Source organism: Macrosteles quadrilineatus, unplaced genomic scaffold (assembly GCF_028750875.1).
Source record: "Macrosteles quadrilineatus isolate MER2022 unplaced genomic scaffold, UCM_ALF_1.0 Scaffold_8__2_contigs__length_117827958, whole genome shotgun sequence".
Classification (NCBI taxonomy): domain Eukaryota; kingdom Metazoa; phylum Arthropoda; class Insecta; order Hemiptera; family Cicadellidae; genus Macrosteles; species Macrosteles quadrilineatus.
The window spans coordinates 26,118,326-26,139,434 of record NW_026542601.1 but is presented as its reverse complement, the minus strand read 5'-3'; the positions used below and the strand labels follow the sequence as shown (position 1 = coordinate 26,139,434).

The following is a 21,109-nucleotide window of genomic DNA, read 5'->3' as shown; positions in this document are numbered from 1 at the left end:
TTAAGAACAGACCTATTCATTCGATTTTATCATTATCAGCAAGTTTGGTTTGGTTATAACAGTTTTTTTTTTATTAAAAATTATTTTTATATTTTCTCTTTATTTTAAATTTCAATTACGTTATGACGTCATATAGCTCCCGTGAGCCTGTCCGGAATGCGACCCAGTCCTAATCGACTTAAGACTAACGAGGCTATGAAAAAAAACGAAAATCAGCTGTCACTGTCAAGTTTTTATTATTCTTTCTTACTACTAGTACTAGTTCTGTATTGGTTTGGTTTGGTACTCACTCAATTAATTTTAAGTTAATTTTCATATTTGTTTGTAGAAGAGAATACGTAACATAAACAAGTTTTTCAATTCTGTATACTGTATTGTTGTGAACGTTACTACAATATACTGAAAGATAATGTTATCTTTAATTTGCAGATACAGTTCTTGTTTAGGAGTTAATTTCAAACATCAGTAAATCCAATAGATAGGTAATTAAAGATAATAAAAGTTCGATTTGTGCGAATTTAGCAAAATTTTAGTGAGCATATCATAAATACTAGGCCCCGAATATGGAAGAACAGAATACACCTAACAGTGAAAATTTACCTTCCTCAACTTCTCATATTTTTAAAAAATTCCAGAAGTTGTATGCTAAACAACTAAAAGAAGTTGATGAAACACCAGGATCAGATGGCTTGAAGGTAACTAATGTTTGGCATAAGCTAGGCCTAAATTCTCATCTTGATGAGTCGTGAACCTGCAAGGCCAAAGTCAAATAGGCCTATTCAATATTGTATATTGCTCCTGGCAGGCAGCTAACCTTGGTTAGAATTATTGGGCTACCTACTAAAACTTAGGCCTAAGTAGCCTATAGCAATCTTAAGTCGCTTAGACACAGAACGCTCATTACATTCAGAACTGTAGGCATTATGTTTAGGTATGGTACCGTAAGCTTGCCTCAGTTTCAGCATCCTGTCTATAAAGCTATCCTTCATCATAGTCCTAAGTAGGCTATTCTATTCCTTAACTCAGTTAGATCTGTGTAACTTAATAAATAATCATATAAAGTTAACTATCTCGTCTCCTTGGACTACTTACTTACACTTTACTTACGTTACTTCCACTATATTCCCATTTAAGATCTTCAAACAAACCAGCAAAGCAGGTGCTTCTTCAGATAACCATGATCTGTGACAATCCCTGTAAATAGGTTTTTTTTTGCTGTCTTATACGCTGATGGCATTTTTGTAAACGGAGGTTAAGTGTATCACAGGAGGAATTATAAAGGCCCAAATACCGGTAACACTTTTTGGGAAAGCGGTTCAAACCCATAGTGTTGTGGATGTGCCGGTAATCAAAAGTTTACTACACTTAATTTATTGTATAACTTAAGAATTGTTATCCATCTGCAATGGACAGGAAAGAAGAAGCTGTCTATCTTACAGCCTTCTGAGCCTAATACATGATTGACCGACATAATGGGTTCTCATGTAAGATTAAAAAAAATCTGTTGTTCCATAAAGTAAAATTTTATTGTTGGTATATTTGTTGGTATCTCCCTCTGTAGAAGTCGATGGAGAATGTATCAATTAAAATTGACTCAATAAAGACTTTATAATCTAAATCTGTAAATGATAATCGAGCTCCTTTTTGTAACTATAATATAATTACCTCGTCACAGCTCTGAAGTTTCCGTATATTACCGCCGTTTCGGCATCAAAATGCCATCCTCAGATACACATAATATCTACCAGAATTAGCGTGTAGTTAAACTTTACATGCACACGAACACAATAAAAACATAAAAACACGTAAAACAAGAGACAGGCCTGTCGCGTACATGATTGCTACGAGTACGGAAGCGGGCTCTTCAGCTTCCAGAAAGTTCAGAGCTGTGATGAGGTAATTATATTATAGTCATCAATTCAGCTCAGGGGCTAAATCATGTTTTTTAGTCCTTTTTGTATCAAATGATTTTGCCTTTAAGTTACATCCTATTCGATAAAACAGTTTTCAGTTTTTGTTTTAGCTCAAAGTTAAAATATTAGAGAACTGGGTAGAAGATTTGACTGAACAAAACATGATGCTTGTGAAGACTGTAGATGAGCTTGAAAGTGAAGCACTCAAACGACTCAGCGTGCTAGAGGCCAATCTGAATCAAGGTCAAGAAACAGTAAGTAAATAAATATATATATATAACTTAGCCCAGGGCCGGATCCTCAAAATATGGGCCCCCCAAGGGCCCCTAGAGCTGGCATCAATAGCAGGGAGGCCTTATTTGCGGAGGGGGGGGGGGAAAGGTTTAAAATATAAGTAGCTGAAACTGAATTTTAACGATATTTTAAAGATAAAATATTAATCCTCTTTGTAAAGAAAACCTTTTTTGTTAAAATGCGTAATTCTGTAAATTTATGAACTAAAAAAACAGCAAACTTCAAATAAAGCTTTTTTATTCTTATGTCAATAGGATTTCTTAGCCTTTCAAATAGGTTTACAAATTATAAAATACATATTGTACAAAAAAAGTAAAAGGTTTTTCATAAATAATTTCAAGCATAAATAATAATGTAAAATAATAAACAAACGACTCAATTTAAACTTAGTTTATTTTTACACTATATTTTCAAGATAGATAGGCCTACATATCATGGTTCCAGAGGGTGGGGCAGAGGGGCCAAAGCCCTGGGGCCCTGGGCTCTGAAGAAGGCCCGGCCTGGTCAAATGTGAAATCTTTTCTGTAAATGTAGGCCTAATCTGCTAAAATCAAAGATTTTAGCATGGTTTTTCAGTTCACATATTAATTTTTGAGTGGAATAAAGTTGCAACTAGAGCAAGAGAATTAATCAAACTATCATGCGTTTTATATTTATTGTTAAATGTTTAACAAAACGGCACGGAGGCGGCCAGACACTAAATCGGGAAAATAGGGGGCCGGGGATCACTCAGCTCAGAGGCCCGTGACGGCTCTCGCCGGCCCTGAGGTCGTTAGATAACGCTACAGAGGTTATTATAAGTCCCGCCTGTACTACAGACTTATTGCTCAGCTCAACTGGACTGACTGAAAGTGACAGTAAACCACAGATTAAACTGTCTACAGCGAGGTCCCGAGTTGTTGACGAGTAAAATCAGTAGGTCTAAATTTACTCAATAATTGTAACTTTAGCTTTGATATTGACAATATTTGTCTGTCAAAACTAAACTTACCGTCCTATTCAACTATGTTTATATGCATTAAAATAATTTTAAATTATAGAGCTCTTTGGGCTTCCTAAGGGCTTGGGCCCCCCTGCATTGCGGGGTTTCGCGGTTCCTAGATTCGGCCCTGACTTAGCCTACTTTTACCATTGTTATCTGAACGTTTAGTTTTTCAGACAAAAGGTTGGTTGGAAGTAACTAAAGTTAGGATGATACGTTTGAAAATCTATCTAATGTCCCAATTTGTCACCCCTTCAATCTAATATGCATTATTCTCCTCTCCTGCCTATCCCAATGTGTAGTAGAGCAAAGTAAAATTTATGACTTTGATCCTGGAGGAAGTTGTAATCAAATATTTCAATCATCTAACTTGTCCTTGATTTGTCGTGTTGTCAATTGACAAACATGCGTAAATCAAAATTGAACTATACTCGGGAGTTAGAGGCTGCCGGTACGGTTGATGGGGTATATGCAACTTTAATAGGCCTAATGTAAGTAAATAATTACAAATTTTAACTGCCCAGAGGTTGTAATACATTGTCATGACTTGCCATAAACCTAAATATGGGCTAAGTTTAACATCTTTTTATACGGTAGGCTACTTATAGATCACAATCTTTGATCATTTTTCGGTTTAGAACAATTGCTTAGAGTTTCTCTCTAATTACTGGTGTTGGTGGAAGTTGACACCATTCTATTTCAAAAGATGATTTCAATCATTAAAGATGTCAGTATTGTTGTTTCAGTGCTAAGAGATTTTAGCTGAGACGTCTTGATTGTTGAGATGATAGATGTTTTAAATAGCATAGGCCTAGTGATAGAGTCTAAAAATGGCGACAATGTCATTGGCTGCAGATATTTTTTGGAACTGATTTTGTTGCAAGGCCTCCAGAACTAGGCCTGGGTAGGCTCCCAAAGTCTTCAAACTCAAACAATAAAGAATAAATTGTAAAAACAATTTGAAAGGCAAATGTTTAATGACAAGAAGTTAGGTAGGCCTAGCTGTAAAATAATTAAAATAATCAGACTCTTAGTTGATAACGATAACCCATTCTCTTTTCTTCTAAAACCACTCACTATAACAAAAAAAAAAAAAAAAAAAAACAGTAAGAAATAGGAAATGTTCATTGAATATGTAGGTACATAGTACCGGTACTATTCAGGATCAGGAGGCAGTCAGAAATATTTTAACCCTGGTTTTTAATTGAATATAAGAATCCTACTGGTGAGAGGCGGTGTGTAGCTTTGTTACAAACCAAGGCAATTACCGGGCTATTCCGCCCTCGCCTACGATTTCACAATGTTCACGGATCCAGGAGCTATTTCGCTCGGGCCTAACACCTAGTATTTGAAACTACCAAAGCTATTTCTCTGCCTGCTTAATTACCGGGCTATTCTGCCCTCGCCTACGATTTTGTGACTTTACTTACCAGGGAGAGATGTGGCTAGATACTCGTCTAGCCATTGACTGAGAGTACGCTGTCTTACGCCGTATTTATAGGGGTCGCGACGCTAGCGTTGTGCATGGCCGCTCGGAGAACTTTTAATGACCCCGCGTGGGCCATTTAAAGTGGTATGAACGCTCGTTTTCCTGATCTTGTAATAGTTTTACCATTACAATACAAACTGTTTTGTGTAGAAAGATAATCACAAGATTATCCTAAGACCCTAAACTGAGCATTACTGTAAGTACTGAGAAGGCTCTACTGTAAATTTTATGGTTCTTCTTAACATGTTATTGATAGGAAATGTTAACTTTAGTTTTGCAATAAGTGCTATTAAAAATAAAAGCAGTATATACATTGGAGTTTATTAGGATTCTTGATGAAACTTAACATATTTATTTACTTTTAAGAAGAAAAAAAATAGTCTTTCTTCCCATTAGCAGAATGCCTGTGTAGGTTACACACAAAACCCGAGTTTAATAATATTGGTTGATAAAGTACCTATACATTTCTTAAGATAGTGAACATGTTAATGAAGCAGCCTGTAATATCATTGGTCACCACCACATTTGGTAAAACGGAGTGTTATTTGATCAAATAAAAATGTAAGATGATCATATAGTTTAGTTTGAAAATTGACACCGATCCCAAATCTAAGATTTTGTAACAGAGAGATGCTCATGTAAAAGATTTATGCAACGATCTTACAAATCTATTGGAACTTCTGAGAAGATTGAGAAAAGTGGGATTTTGGTATCTTGATGGATTGCGTTTCAAAACGATAACGTATGAAGATATTTTTGGTGAAACACCAGAAAAAAAGAGCCAGTAAGTACTAATAATTGAAAATATATTTTACTGCTTATTTTACATATGTTGAGTTTTTCCTTTGATATTCTGAAACCTATTTTGAAACTTTTTTATACATGTTACTTTTCTTTTAAACCTTACACAATCAAGTTTTGTTATAATGAAGATCAGGAATTATCTTCCACAACATCAGGAAATTTTCTCAAGTTTTAACTCAGTGAGAAAGTATATTTATACCTATGTTCATTTGAATGTTCTGCTTTAAGTATAAAGTGCTCTGTATGTTAACACACTTCTTCATGGACCACTCTGACTGTAACCATTTTTAAGAGATTGCTAAAACTGGACAAACCTTTTAAATTCTGATACATTCTTTTATCAAACATGGACATTTTGCCTTTCCATTAATAAATAGTTCTATGTCTTTTAGTAGAGAGAGTTCTTCGATATGAACAAAATTTTACTTGAATTTAAGAGAAACCATAATTATTAATTTTTCTATAAAACTTAAAGTGATTTCTTTAGCACACAGTCAAAGGCATTATCACACAGCTTAGCCTCTGTCTTCTAATCATATACTTTGTAAGAAGTTGACTAATTTTTAGCAGAAAAATGTGAATATATATTTTAAATTGATAACACTAGTAAGATACTTTGTTTTTTTATCTAGCTCCCAAAACCAAAGAAATTGTCAGAAACTGTCACGCTCAATTGGCCGATGTGTAGACTTACAATGCTTCTGTTGCCGAAAATCTTAAGCCATCACTTATGAATCTATCATTTTTGAAGTTGTTTTCCACATTTCCTGTACTATTGTTTCACTGATAAATTAAATTTTCCTTGCACATCTTTGCTTTTATTTATTTGTACTCATTAGTAATCTTATATAATAAAATAGGAAAAAGTATAACTTATAGTTTTAGATACCTTTGGACCGTTCCCTATCATGAGATGTAAAAAATGCCAAAGGCTAGGATAAAACCCTATAAATAAAACAGTTGGGACAAATTCCCATCCTCATAGAACCATAATTATGTTAGTCATGTCATTGACTATACAGAATCTGTGTATAGTTAATGGTCGTACATTGAAAGTATCACCACTTTAAACTCCCACAAGCTTTATATGCCGGTAAAATGTAATTTTAATTGATTGTCTGCATTATAATCTGTTTTGGTGAGTCTGTTGCATGACAGACTACGATTCCTTGGCAGCAATGTCAATGGATGGCGTTCTGGTGCTGGCCAATTAATTTTATTGGTCCAGTTCACAAATCACAATGTACCGGATTACCGCTTGGCTTGTTTTGCTGGATACATTCCACATACAGGTCAAATGCATAGTTAAAAAAGGCATGACCTGAAATGCAATCTGAATTATACCTTATAATCCTGGACACAACAATTTAATACCGGTTTTTGTATTTGTCTGTTCTGTTTTTATAATAAGAAATTATGGTAATTTGAGTGTGAATATTGATAAAAATATAGAGGTTTGTGAGATTCAAATGGTATGAAACTACTTTGATTGTTAAAAGTTCACCATCGAAGGGGGATTTCATTAAGAGATGTTACTGAGACATTAATAGACTCAGGCTCGCTTTAGTATATGGGGGGGGGGGATTGGATATGGGCCAAGGGGAACAAGAGGCTTTGGGGGGCACAAGAAAGAAGAAATTACCCTGCAGGAGGTGGAGAGAGGGACGCCAATTTCTCTCGAGGCCCCTAGCACGTCACATGCAAATCACAGCCTGATTAGACTTCTGGTTGTGAGAAAGAACATTGAGACATTTTGACTTTAGTTTGTTAGAGAGGTCGCTGAGACATTTGACTCTTGGTTGTGAAAAAGTTCACTGAGACGTTTGACTTCTTTAGGTTGTTACGGAGAACAATGAGACGTTTCACTCATGGTTGTCAGAAAGTTCACTGTGACGTATGACTTTAGGCTGTTAGAGAGATCACTAAAACGTTTGACTCTTGGTTGTGAGAAAGTTCACTGAGATGTTTGACTTGTTGTTAGAGAGAACAATGAGACTTCTAACTCTTGGTTTGGGGAAAGTTCACCGAGAAGTTTGAATGTTTAAATTACAGTTGTGAGAATGATCACTAGGATATTATTTGAATCCCAATGTGATAACAATCATTGGGATACACTAGAACCCCGGTTAACCAAAATAAAGGGGGGGGAGCCGTTTCGGATTACAAATTTTTCGTTTAACCCGTCATATACTAGAAATAGTCTATTTATTACCACGGTGTGTTGGAAAAATGAATTTAAAACAATGTCTAATAGGCTACAGTGTTTTATTTCAGCTACAGAAATGTTGAAATGGGTTAGATAATAATATTGACTATTGGATACTGAAGGAGACGTCCCATTTATATGGACCAGCTGTAGCCAAATTTTTACTAAAAAAGATCGTAGACTTTGTGTGAGCCAGTCACAGAATGTGCAAGTGACTAAAACTCTATTTTCTACCTTATTTTTTGTTGCTGGCCAAGTTGATGGGTCATAACAGTTGCTATCACTCACAATAAATCATTCCATTAGTTTGAATTGGTAAAAAAGGTTGTGTATTCAACAGAAATCAGTAATTTAGATCAGCACAATCTGTTGGTGGCTCACATCAACTACGACAATTTTGGTTAAAAATCTGGCTACAAATTCAACATGGGGATGGAATGTCTAAATACTTAAATTTACTGAAGCATTTTACATTTCACATTATGTACTTATATTTTAGCCATGTATTATTTTATGGAACAGTTTCGGTTATCCCGGGTTTCGGTTAACCGGGGTTCTACTGTATTTGAATCGCGGTTGTGAATAAGACTGCTGAGACTTTTGACTCTCATTTGGTTTGAGAAAGACCATTGCCTGGTGTCTGCCGTTTGGTTGTGGCTGCCATTCGAAATTATGTTTCTTTTGAAGTGGCCTGGTTTTAAAGGGGCGCTCGGGTATGCTGCTTAAACCCCTTAAAATTGTAACTTATTATATTGGTCATTGACAGATTGGAAATCTTGCTAACAGAAATGTCCTACCTACAACAATCATAATTCTCCATCACTTCTGGTACTTGATTAATTTACATTCTCTCTCTACTATTGTATGAAACTCGTTGTAAATAGATGTGCAAATTATACTTCACATTTTGTGAATCAAATTTTTGTACACAAAACATTACTATGGTTTGTTTCAGACTCTGGCAGAAGGAACTTTTGGAAGACACTCAAATTTGTCTAAAGGACTAAAGTAAGAATATGAAATTGCATGACCATAATAGACACTTAGTTATTTGGGATACAATTTTCTTCTGTCTATCACGAGTATGATCATTTTTAATTAAATCATTGGTGATAATAAAATATTTAGCTTTCTGCTGTTTTACAAAAACAGTATAGTAATATTTGTTGTTGTAGTAAAACATGATCTAGAATGAAATTTGCTGCCTTAATAACTCATGAAAAACAAGCTATCCAACATAATTTTCTTTATTTTTGTTTACATTTTATGCAATAGACTTTGATAAATTAGCACTGGATGGTTGTTGTCTTCACAGGTACTTACGTGTTAAACCGACCACACTGATAAATCAACTCCCAAAAAAGAATTTAATTAGTTTAAATAACAGAATCTTCCTAACCTAACCACCCTTAGGTTAGGTTATAATTTTAGGTGTGGTCGGGATAATACTGCTCACCTAACAATCATGTGACCACTCGTCAGTTTGATCCCGAGAAAAGTCATGAAGCTGTTTGACGCTTTCTAACTGGAGTCAGCTGTTAATAACCAGCTGATCTTAGTCTGTAACAAAGCTACACAGGTCATCTAATTCCATGCTTTAATCATCTGCATGGATTCAGTTCATTCATATTCAACTTACAAAATACTCACACTGTCCCTGTGATGTGATGTGAACATAAAACAATTTTGGAAAACTTGTATAGCTGTTACTAGAAAGCAAAATCTTCCCCGGTACCAATGTTACCTTATTAAATAATAGTGGGTGTCAAAACAATGTATAAAATAGCTATTTACATTACAAGTGTAGTAAGGGCGTTTTTACATCACGCAGGCGTACGTTGTGCAACGAGCGAAGCGAATTGCATATTTCACCTAAATGATGTAAACACGCTCTTTCGTAAATGTGTAACGTACAAGATATTACCTGACCCGACAATATACAGGGGGTAACACACAATATTTGTTTATGTCCTCACAATATAAAGGACGGGGTGTAAATAAGTTAATCTACAATATATAAACTGGCTTATTTTAAGTGAACTGTTTTTATTGATTACAATAAAATACAGGATATTTTTACTTGGAAACATAACATTTAAAACACAACATAAACAATTAACTATCCATTTCACTCATCTTCTATTAGTAACGTTCTTTTACAAACAAAAGCTAGGTTAGGAAAATACTTAAAAGCATAACAATAACATTCAAGCGCACAGCTGATTTCTAGCGTTGAACGTCGTTGGCTCCATAGAGGTATATTTTATTAAGTTGAGCACTCAATGTTATTTGAACGGGTTTAATTACTTCACCGAGTGTAGTAAAGAAGTTGTTTACATCACGCTTGAGATAGGGTTTAACATGGCGGGTTAGGTAAATACATTAACACACACAGAACCATCCCATACTATCAGACTAACTGGAAATGGTATATTATTATGTCATAATATATATAATACACCCTGTTTAAACTGAAATTTCTAAAATATTTGTTGTGAGTTTTTAATTCCCTTTTTATTGATCAAAGGAAATATTTTAATGTTACGTCAAAGTATCAAACCGTTCTAAATTTTTACAAAATTTCATAGTGCGTACACAAAACTTTGATCAATTTAATTTTGTCTGATTATTATTGGCTTTCCTCTTTTAATTGGGTTCTTAAATCTTATTTTCCCATTGTTGGCACCAAAAATAGTACCCATTAAAACATATTTTTGTAGTGATATAGTGCTGGTATTTTAAGTTAACGTCTCTGTTTTATTAATCAATTGCTTCTGATTTTCTTTGTTAAAGCTCTCAGATTGAAACATTATGTCGGGAACTGGAATTGGTGAAAAGTCAACTTTCAGACAAAGAGAAGCTAATATCAACTTATCAGACACGCATTGAGGAACTAGGCTCAACAATTGAGGTTAGAATGTATATATTGTACCGGTATTTAATATTAAATATAAAGTAGGTAGACACTTAGTAATCTAACATTTGTAGGACATGAGCGAGTAAAATTATAAAAGGTAGCATATAGGCCTACTGGACCCATACAAAATACCAAAACTTGTCTAATGTAAAATATATCACTGTCTAAATGAATTAAATCCACTAACATTAATTTCAAAAATAAACCATGCTAGTTGTTGAGAAATGAAGATCAAAATTGTATCTTAATGTATTAATTTTAAGTTTAAAGTTTTTGGTGCAAATGAAACTGACATTGAAACAAAGGAAAGATAATACAGTCACACCCCAATTAAAAAAATCTGATATAATGTAGTTTTCAGTCTGTACAGGCTTGATGCATGGTGAACTACTGTGTTATTCAACCAAAAGGGTTAACTCAACAGAGCCCATTATGATTCTACAATATTTGTTTACATAGTGTATTCTAAATTATATATGTTCTAAGTATTCCCATATTATAATTATAATAATGAATAAAACAGTTGTTACAAATTTTTCAAATATTCATGAAATGTATTTAAAAGAAGTTTTATCTACTAAGTCTAAATACTAATCAGTGTCTAAATATACACAAAAAAAAGTAAACTCACTTTGTAATGTTTCAAAAATACAGTAGATATAAGCAAACTGTTTATTTTCTTTATTCAATAGCAATTTTTTTAAATATCTGTGTCAGTTTTTATCATCAACTTTATAGTGTTCTGTTCTTTTTACTCATACAATTTGTTTCTAACCAATCCACATTTCTGCCAGGAAGGGAAAGCTGATAACAGTGAGAGGGTTTTTGCCCAAAGCCATAGTAAGCCAGAGAGTGTTTATGATCAAGACCGTAATGTCCAGCCTTCTGTGTACAGAGAAGTAAGTTAAACTATAGTCCTCGCCACCCTAACTTTGGCAGCCCTAAGTTGAGGCAGCCCAAGGCCGCACGGCGTATATCCAGTGCGGCCTTTGGCTGCCTCAACTTAGGGTGACAAGGACTATAGTAATTAATGGTGTTTTATCTCAGAATAGAATAGAAAGAAATATTCTTGAAACCCCAAATAAATATAAAGAAATATGATTATAAGAATGTAGGCCTTGACTAAACTTGGCCTAAACCTGTCTGTAGGTGGCATATTGAGGTGGTGACTGGAGAGTTTTTAGCCTGGGGCAGTAACTAGTTGTGTAGTTTTCATACTGGTTAGTAAGGTGTGTATCAGATTAAAATATGTACAACCGTCTAAATAAGTGTCAAGTTGGAAATTAGTCCATTAAGAAATTGATCATTGCACTGGTAAATCCTTGTTTTGAACTCAGCGTGGTGTAGGCAGCGCATTGCAATAATGGTTGAAGTGTACTCTAGTATCATCTTTTGTGATGTTACTAATGTACCCATTAAAATAATTAATTAAGAGGATTTCACTGTAATGATGTAATTATTGGGCGATAGCAAGATGAACTATATGTTTTTGTTGTACCTAAATGGTAGTCTCTGTTAATATTTACCCTAGGCTAAAAACAAATGTATATACTCTACGTACTTGCTATCTACTCTTTTAAAGTAAACGTTAAGTTTTGGTTAGATGCACCTGCAATATCAAGTTGTCCAGGAATAAGTTGTATATTCGTAATGCAAATAAATTATTATGTTACAGTATATATTTAGATAGTCTAAAGATTGTAAAACAAAATATTTACCTAAGTTTCAACACTCATTTCTTATTTCTACGGATGTTTTTTAGGGTTATTTAAGGAAATTATTAATTTTACTTACCTAATTATTATTACTTCGCTTTTTAATAATATTAGATTAATTAATATTTAGTGTTATTAATGATAAGTTTTTCAGTAGTTTAACAGCTCTTGTATTGGTGGCTAATGGATTTAATTTTTCCTTTTGTTCTTCAAAATGGCTCATTTCCTTTCACAAAAAAAATTCAAGCACTCAAATCATTTTTCTGTAGCAATTTTTGTAAGAGATGCATTCATAAAAAAAAACTATGTGATTTTTATCTTTAATTACATTTTGATGTCCCACTTTCTTCACATCCTAGGACATAAGGTTCTAGCCCGGAAATGTTTTACACATTACTTCAGGCTAGTCCTACAGGGTCACGGCATTATCAACATAAAATCCATTGGTGATTGGTGGCATTTGACCCCAGGACCTCGGGCTCCAAAGCCACGAGCTCTACCACTAGACCAGCTCGCTCCCCAAGTTGTAGGTACTAATGGGTTCTTAGGCAGTAAATAAATTGTCCATTCTTATCTTTTTATCTCACATTAAGTTACAAGATAGGCTGTGTTCTTTATAGGGAATTAATTAAAGTTATGCATCATCTTTGGAACCTACATCACATTTGTCTTGAATTAATACTAATCAAATCTTTTTAAACTTGTAAACAAAAAAAATCTTCAGGAGTCATAGAGTTATTTGTAAAAATCAGGATTCAGGATTTCAAAGATACAAGAAAAAAGAAAAATGACGGCTTGAAAGTAAAATGCCTTTAGACGAGTCGCTTATTTCAGCTGGAAAATACACGCTTACAACTGACACAAGTGGAAAAGGAAGTTATTCAGTTGAAGAAGAAACTGAAGGAAGCCGAAAGCAACATCAAGAGATTGCGAAGTGACTTGGTGTCGAGTGAGAAGGTAAGAATACCAGTGTTAGCAAGTGTCTAGTTTATTATTCATTTCTTTATTGTAAATAATTATATCAATGCAAACTTTATGTTTAGGAATTTTACTGTGGTTAGAAATATTTGATTGTGAAAATTAGCGGTTTAAATCACAACGCGGTATCATTACACATACTAAAAGGAAGATTAAAAATAGTTGTTAAAATTAACCAAATATTTCTAGAACTATTTTGAAAAGTTAAATCTATGATTTATTTCCATTGGCCTACATAATAATAGTCCCATAATTTTGGTTTTAGGAATCCAAACAGTTAAGGGATTTTTGTAGGAGCAGTCTCAGGGGCTAAATATTTCTGCTATAACTAAAGACGGCTTTTATAGTTTGTGATATAAATTTGTCGCCACGATTGTAGGAGTCGTCCCCAATGTTTCCGAGATTGTGTGGAAATCAGTATATTAAAAAGACGATTTAAAAAAAGAGATGGATATTGTCAAAATACTGGAAAATACTTTGATAAAATACTAATATTCTGGTATCGGTATTGAAACCAAAGTCAAAAAGTAGTGAGAATTGGAAATTTCTCGATACCACTGGCATTGATGATAATTTCACAGTTAATGAATCAATATTGGAATTAGCTCATCCCTATGTCAGACTCTCTGAGGACGTTTTGTGACAGAACGCAAAGGAGATGAGAGCTGCTTTGACAGCAGAGGTGGCAGACAAGCATGACCAGATACTGGCGCTGCGCAGGGAGGTGAATCAGCTGGAGGAGCAGCTACGCCAGGCCGACATGCAGACGCACTTCAAGGATGACATCATCAAGGAGCTGCGCAAGGAGGTCAAGGTGGCACGTAGTAAGGTGAGTGGATATAGTGCTCATCTAGCAATCAAACACGAGAAAAGTTTGCAGGTAGTCGACTGAGGTTAGGCGTAGATAAAATAGTCTACTGATAGTCCTCTTTTGAAATTGAGTAAAGTTATTTCTTAACAATACATACAAATTATTAAGTCATTAGTTAAAAATAGAGCTAATAGTATTTATAAATTTTTTTTTTAGTTTACAGTTTATTAAAGCACATAATGTTAAAACATTTGATCCCATTTTATTTCCTTTTTTTTGTATAATTCATTCACTCAAAATGTTGAAAAATCATTAAAAACACCATTTGATTTATTTTGACAATTATCCTACAGAAATAATCATGTCATCTAAACATTATTGTTACAGCTAGAGTTTCTTGGCCTTTACCCCTCAACCAATACTTCTTCCACTCCTGAGAAAATCAGACCAATCAAAGCCCCAACCTCTCCTACTTTTGTTCCTGTCCCGGAAAAACTGGATAAAAGTAAAAACATAAACTCAATTGTAAAAGCAAGGGCCACAGAAGAAGTTGATCAAGTAAAAACTTGTAAAGTGAACACAAAAGCCGCAAGTGTACAATATGTCAACAAAGCTACCTCTACAAGCCCAGTGAGGGAATACAAGTCTGAACACTCGCCTAAATCTCCTCAGTGTAGAAACAAGAGAAAAGAACTGCCTCACAGGCACTATGTTGGAAAAGTTGTAGAACTGGATAAAGAGACAAATCCAGAGCTTGTGTATGAAAGAACTGAAGTTTGTCCTGTTCATGGGGATATATCTGTCTGGACAACTGTCTGTGCTCACTCTAAAGATTTAATTTATAAATGATGTATTCGTTGTTCTGTTGCTAATGTTATGTTTAAGGCTAAAATTGAAGCCTTTGTTTATGTTTTGGTGTTTGTAATATATCTGTTCCATAAAGATACCCGTTGTTTTTATTTGTTTTTTTATGAGGGACATTTAATGATTTAGTAAGGAAACTTTTTGGTCAGTTTGCCTACCAGAAAGAAACAAGCTCCGGTTAAATGTTTTGGTATTAAGAATATACCCTTAAAAAAATCAATTTAAGTTAATTTTTTAAATAAAACGTTAATGCTTAAACTCTTAAGACTCTTAATACTTGTATAATTAGGTCAGGTATACTTAAGCTAATTTTATGTTTCTCAAATAAAAAAAAAAATTAAAAAAAACAGGAGTGTTTCAAGGCATACCAATTTATCTCGGCTATTGATACCATAGTTTGGGGCTCATCTCTTTGTAACCAAACAATAGAAGTGTGCGAGCCTGGGATTTTTTCTCAGTTTTGTATGTAAAGAATGTGCCATGGTTATAAATAAAAATATATTTACAGCTTTTGGTTATAAATAAAAATATACAGCTTTTAGATATCAAATGAGATTACTCTGAAACCAGTTATCATTATTATAACCCAGAATTAAAAATTAATTTTGTCATATGATACAACCATATGGTGGGTTTTTTTGTGATTTGCACAATTCCCATATTCAAAAACTACTTGCACACCCTTAAAAATACTAATACACTACATGTTGACAATATTATTTGCACAGCTGGTCTCTGTGAAAAGTAATGGTAATGAGTTTGCTGGGTACCTATATTGAACTTCCCAAATCTTGCTCATTTGCTAGTCTTTGGTTTTGTAAAGGGTAGGAAAAAAAAAATAATGAGCCTTAGTTGAGAAAATGTGATTTACTGATCTGATCAGTATATGGGACTTAAATTCTTAAAAATAGGCACCTCCTGCATTGACAAATGTCAATTTATAGACAACTTTTTAAAGTCTTGAAGGCGTCTGCATGGCCTGTTCCGGGATGGCTGCAATGGTTGTCTTGACAGCAGTTTGTATTTCCTTGATCATTCCACTCTTTCAGCACTGTTTTCAAGTGCGGAAATAAAAAAAACTTTAATTAGTAGGAGCTTTCCTCAATCTATTTGTGCTTAGAAATATCAAACACAAAGCAAATACTTGTTCCAATTTTACTTTGTAATTTTCTAATATATTTAAATGTATTTTGCAGGAGACGTTGGTAGAAGTACTGGGTATTAAGGAGCGATCCTTGTCTCACTTGGAACAGCTGACTGAACAGTTGGAGCAGAAGAACCAGGTGATCAACTGTTTGAAGCAACAGCTGGCGACGGGATCATCTGATCTGTTGTATAGAGTAAGGCAGCAGGTGGACTGGTTCACAGAGAACATCAGCCAACAGTGCAGCAAAGGCAACTGTTCTGAGGAGGTAATCATGGAGGTGTTTGGATCTTTGACTATGGATAATAGATATTTCATCCCAAGACTATATAATTGTTTTAGAATAAAAAATAATGTAGTGAGATTGGGCTAACTTCCGCACCATATGGGAAACTACGGACTGCTGCCCTGTGAAATATGATGCTTAAAGAAGTAGAGTAGTAAAATACAGTCTGAAAGTTGTGTATAAAATCTGTTGAGTGTAAAAGTATAGTGAACTTTCTTTTACTTGTTGAGCTGTCTTGATATTAAACTAAAAAAAGTCAGAATCATCAGAACCTCACACGTAATTTAATGGTAATGTAGATTCAAAGTCTAAACCAAATAGATCTGAACAAAGGGTAGGGTAGTCTACAGTCCTGGAAAATTATTAGGCAACATTGAATTAACAACGTCATGGACAAGTTGTTACAAATCCCTCCAAACATCTGGAATTATGTTCCTAATCATACAGGAGAATTATTTCAATTCTATTCTAACTAAAGTTTATATTTCAGTTCAAGAAGTGCATTACGACAATGGTTGAGGAGCTGAAAGAGTCGATAGAATGCTGCAACCTAAACCCTTCAGACTCCACTGAGATGGGTAAGGTGAGGTGATCATTGTCAATAGTGGCTAATTAATTGTCAAGTTTGTAGTTCAATGTTTATTTCAACCCTTTTGGACCCGAAAATTATCTTAAGCTTTTAACACTCCTTCTGTTGGAATCATGAAATGTATAGGCTAGTAATTTGTGTTAATGTAAAGTTTGCAATTTTTTGGTAAATGGCTGGATAACTGGGTTATAGTTGTGGCTGACTCCTGATTTCATAACCTTCAGATTGATCCTGACCTTAGAATGTTATTGATAATTTTGAAATTTAAAATTTGGACCTATTTCAATGTCTGGTAAATGAATCCTATCTGACAAGGTGGAGTTGTGCCGTGAGTTCAACAAACCAAATAAAAACTTTAAACATTTGGATGGAATGTATATGAGGGGGTCAGAAGCCAAGGGGTACAAGTGACATTTTAAAAAATTTTGAGTTAAGTACAGATTTGGATAGAAGATTCAAAAATAAATTTGGTGGTAAAGAGATACAAGTGAAACCTCTGTATAGTGCTGCTCTCTGGTGGAGAAACTAAACAACAGCTGAATGTCTTGTCAGCTGTTTTCAAACATTTGGTGGCCAAGGGGTATAGGTGGCACTTATACCTGTTGTGCTCCAAAGTTGTAGGTTATTATTGAGTGTTGTTTTGTAACAGTGTGTTTCCTCTACCCTTCTCATTTAGTAATATAACTTACTATTAGTTATTTTTCAAGATTATTAAAGGAAGATAAGATTATTAAGTCTGTATGGTAATTTATCCAGTGAATATTTTAAGTTTTAATTATGAGTGATTCAGATCCAGATGATCCACTTCCTAACCTCTTTGGTGGTAAGTGCCAATTTTACACCATTATTTAGTGTTTTGTATGAGAATAGATAATTTTAATGACTAGGAAAATACTTAAATAACCAATTAACTAAATGATTCATTACCTTTATGTAAATCTTGTGTACATTATAAAACAGAATATTGTTATGGCACAACTCTGACTACAGCATAACCTCAATCCATTTCAGGGTATTTTTAAGACCCTTATAGACCAAGTAGTTTTTAAACAAGTAGGCCTAGAATTAATTATTATTTTTTGGCAAAATATTTTACTAAATGTAAACAGATCTGTCCCAGAATGGGTATTTGCCCATGTATTTCCAAAGATAACTAAAAAGTGCGCATTTAGTTATGCATAGGCTTAAAGTTTATAATAGACTTAACAGCCAATAATAATAATAATATTATGATACCATAGCCATATTTTATTCTTATGGTTCCTTACTCAATAATTTGGTTTTGTAAATTTCAATGAGTTGTATTTTTTTAGATGACGATACAGACGAGGATCCAACGTATGAAGAAGAAAGTGCAGAATCTGACGATTCAATTGGCTCTCAAAGAGATAGTGGTGGGTTTATTAACTACTTTATACACTAAACTAACCTAAACTAAAATAATTAACGAACTAACAAACTAACGTAACATAACAAACCTAAACTAACAAGTGGTGTAAAGTTATACTAATTTTACTTTCACCCCCTATATACATAGTATAGGGATAAAGTATTGTTTTTGTCAAAATTTTCGAATTTGAGTTGGCAGTGGAAGTAGGCCTATTTGTTTTGGTGCTCCCTGAATCCAAAAGAGCTAACCGCTTCAGTGGTTTTTGGATTTGTGTCTTGTCTGTATGTGAGTGTGGGTGTGTACATAGCTAGAGAATTCTCTGTACACCGTTGGTCCAATTCGGATGAGATTTGGTATGTAGGTAGGCTATGGGTGATCAATGTTATTCTTATGGGGATTATGTTTGTTTCAGGAGTATGCTTGAGGAAATCTGTTGTCTTAAGCATAAATAAGGGAGAAAGTATGTGTCAGTCTACTGATACCTTTTATTCACTATTGTCTTTCTCCTTTACTTCATAATACTTAGGCTACAAAAAAATTTCAACATTTTTATTTTTTTCAGATGATGGTGCGCTAGATGAGCCACAACCAAAGAGGACAAAACATGAAGGACGTAAGAAAACACGAAGATATGATTTGTGGAAAAGAAATATTTCTAAAAAGAAACGAAATGAAGGTAAATCTTATGTTGATAGGAAAGGCGTACATCATGACAAGAAGCAATTAAGAGAGTGCATCCACCGTTGTAGGTTTAAGTGCAATGACAATCTCAGTGAACAGGATAGGCAAAACATTTTCGAACAATACTGGAATCTTGGAAATTGGGAGCTTCAGTCTGCCTACTTGCATTCATGTATAAAAACAGTAGAACCAAGGAGAAAGAAATTATTTGGACAAGGATCAAAATCTCTCAGCGCCCAATATTTTTTTCTTGACAAGAGAGTATGCAAGAAATTCTTTCTCTGTACTCTTGATATCTCTAACAAAAGAGTGACAAATGTTATCAACAAGAAGACGATTTCTACTTCTGGGATTTCTCCTAGGGACAAGAGGGGTCATAAAGTACCTGGAAACAAACTTTCTGAAGACAAAGTTGCATTCGTTAAAGAGCATATTCGTAGATTTCCAAGATACACAAGTCATTATTCACGCAGTCAAGCTCCAAATAAAAAATATTTATCTCCTGGCCTAAACATCAAAAAGATGTACAACTTGTACAGAGAAAGCTGCGTTAAACACATGGTAGAGCCTGTGAAGGAAAGCTATTATCGCCACATCTTTAATACGGAATTTAACTTGAGCTTTCACAGACCACATACCGACACTTGTGTTACTTGTGACACACTGCAGAATACCATCAACAATGGAACTCCAGATGAGAAACAAAGCGCTATTACACAAAAGGAAGTACATTTGCGGAAAGCAGAATCGGCACGACAACAAATAAAGGACGCTCAAGAAACTGCCAAAGATGATACTAGTCACTTTGTGATTTGTTTTGACCTGCAAAAAATGCTACCCTCTCCGGTCCTTACCTGCTCCAGAGTGTACTACGCGCGACAACTGTGGACGTATAATTTTTGTATACACAATTTGGTAAGTAACAACGCTAGTATGTTCATGTGGCATGAGGCTCAGGCTGCTAGGGGCTGTGAGGAGATGCTCTCTTGCCTGTTGCGACTTGTAAAGACACTGCCTACAAGAGTAAAAAAAATTACAATGTTTAGTGATAATGCAGGTGGGCAGAATAAGAGCCGTTTCACAGTGAAGTTCTGGTTGTATATAGTACGTACTACCCACATTGAGGAGGTGGACCATAAGTACTTATTGTCTGGTCATTCGTATAATGATTGCGACAAAAACTTTGGAGTCATTGAAAGAGCCCACAGGAATTCAGGTACAGGGATATTTACACCAGAACATTGGATGAATATTGTTGCTAAATCGTCTAGCAGATTCATGGTAGTGAACATGGAAGACCAGGATTTCATTTCTTTGAAATCTTTGGAAGAGCATTACGTTAAGTCAGTCACAGGTATTCGTAGTATGCAATGGCTACGTTTTCAAAAGTCAGATCCCTATACACTGTTTTATAAAAACACATTCAATGCTGACATGCCTTTTTCGCAGTACAATATGAAGCCCAAGGAGGCTCCAAAACAACGCCTTCCTCAACAACTATCAGCCAAAAATGCTGCCCCAGGAATTAAAGCAAGCAAGTACAAAGACTTACAGAGCCTGCTTCAGTTCATTCCTCCATCATATCATGCCTTCTACAAAAATCTGAAGATTCAGCGAGAAAGACAACAGCCTGGAAGGGGAGGAACAGTGCCAACCGATGCTGAGGAAGACCGTACTGAAGTTGAAGACGAAGAACCTGATGCCGTTTGGGAAACTGATTCTGAGTAATAACTCAGACGTTATTACGGACAATACAATGTCTCTGTATTCAACTCACTATTTTTGTTTACATTTTGTATTTTAATAAAAGTTCTCTTATACACTATTTTAATTTTTTTCTTCAACTTATTGTCCTTTGGAAGACAAGAGGTACAAGTGACGCTTGCTATCACTATTATCTTAATAACTACCATATTTCCTAAGATTTTTTCACAAAATTAGTATCTAAATTTAAGTTATGATGTGTACAACACAACTTCAACTAATTTAATTTTTAAAACAGGTTGGTTGTTTTACCATAGCATTTTAACTTTGAAGAGTTTTATC

General features: G+C 34.5%; 1 protein-coding gene across 1 annotated transcript in view; it reads left to right on the top strand.

The window, feature by feature from the left end:
* Positions 1-338: 338 nt before the first annotated feature.
* LOC129000023 (interaptin-like) overlaps positions 339-21,109 on the top strand; it is a 175,673-nt gene continuing 154,902 nt past the window's right edge. The window contains exons 1-9 of the mRNA XM_054426870.1: positions 339-695; positions 2,024-2,167; positions 8,644-8,696; positions 10,482-10,599; positions 11,400-11,504; positions 13,155-13,277; positions 13,945-14,127; positions 16,170-16,385; positions 16,894-16,986. Of these exons, the coding sequence (XP_054282845.1) occupies positions 564-695; positions 2,024-2,167; positions 8,644-8,696; positions 10,482-10,599; positions 11,400-11,504; positions 13,155-13,277; positions 13,945-14,127; positions 16,170-16,385; positions 16,894-16,986 (1,167 nt within the window). The 5' untranslated portion in view covers positions 339-563. The remainder of the gene's footprint in view (positions 696-2,023; positions 2,168-8,643; positions 8,697-10,481; positions 10,600-11,399; positions 11,505-13,154; positions 13,278-13,944; positions 14,128-16,169; positions 16,386-16,893; positions 16,987-21,109) is intronic.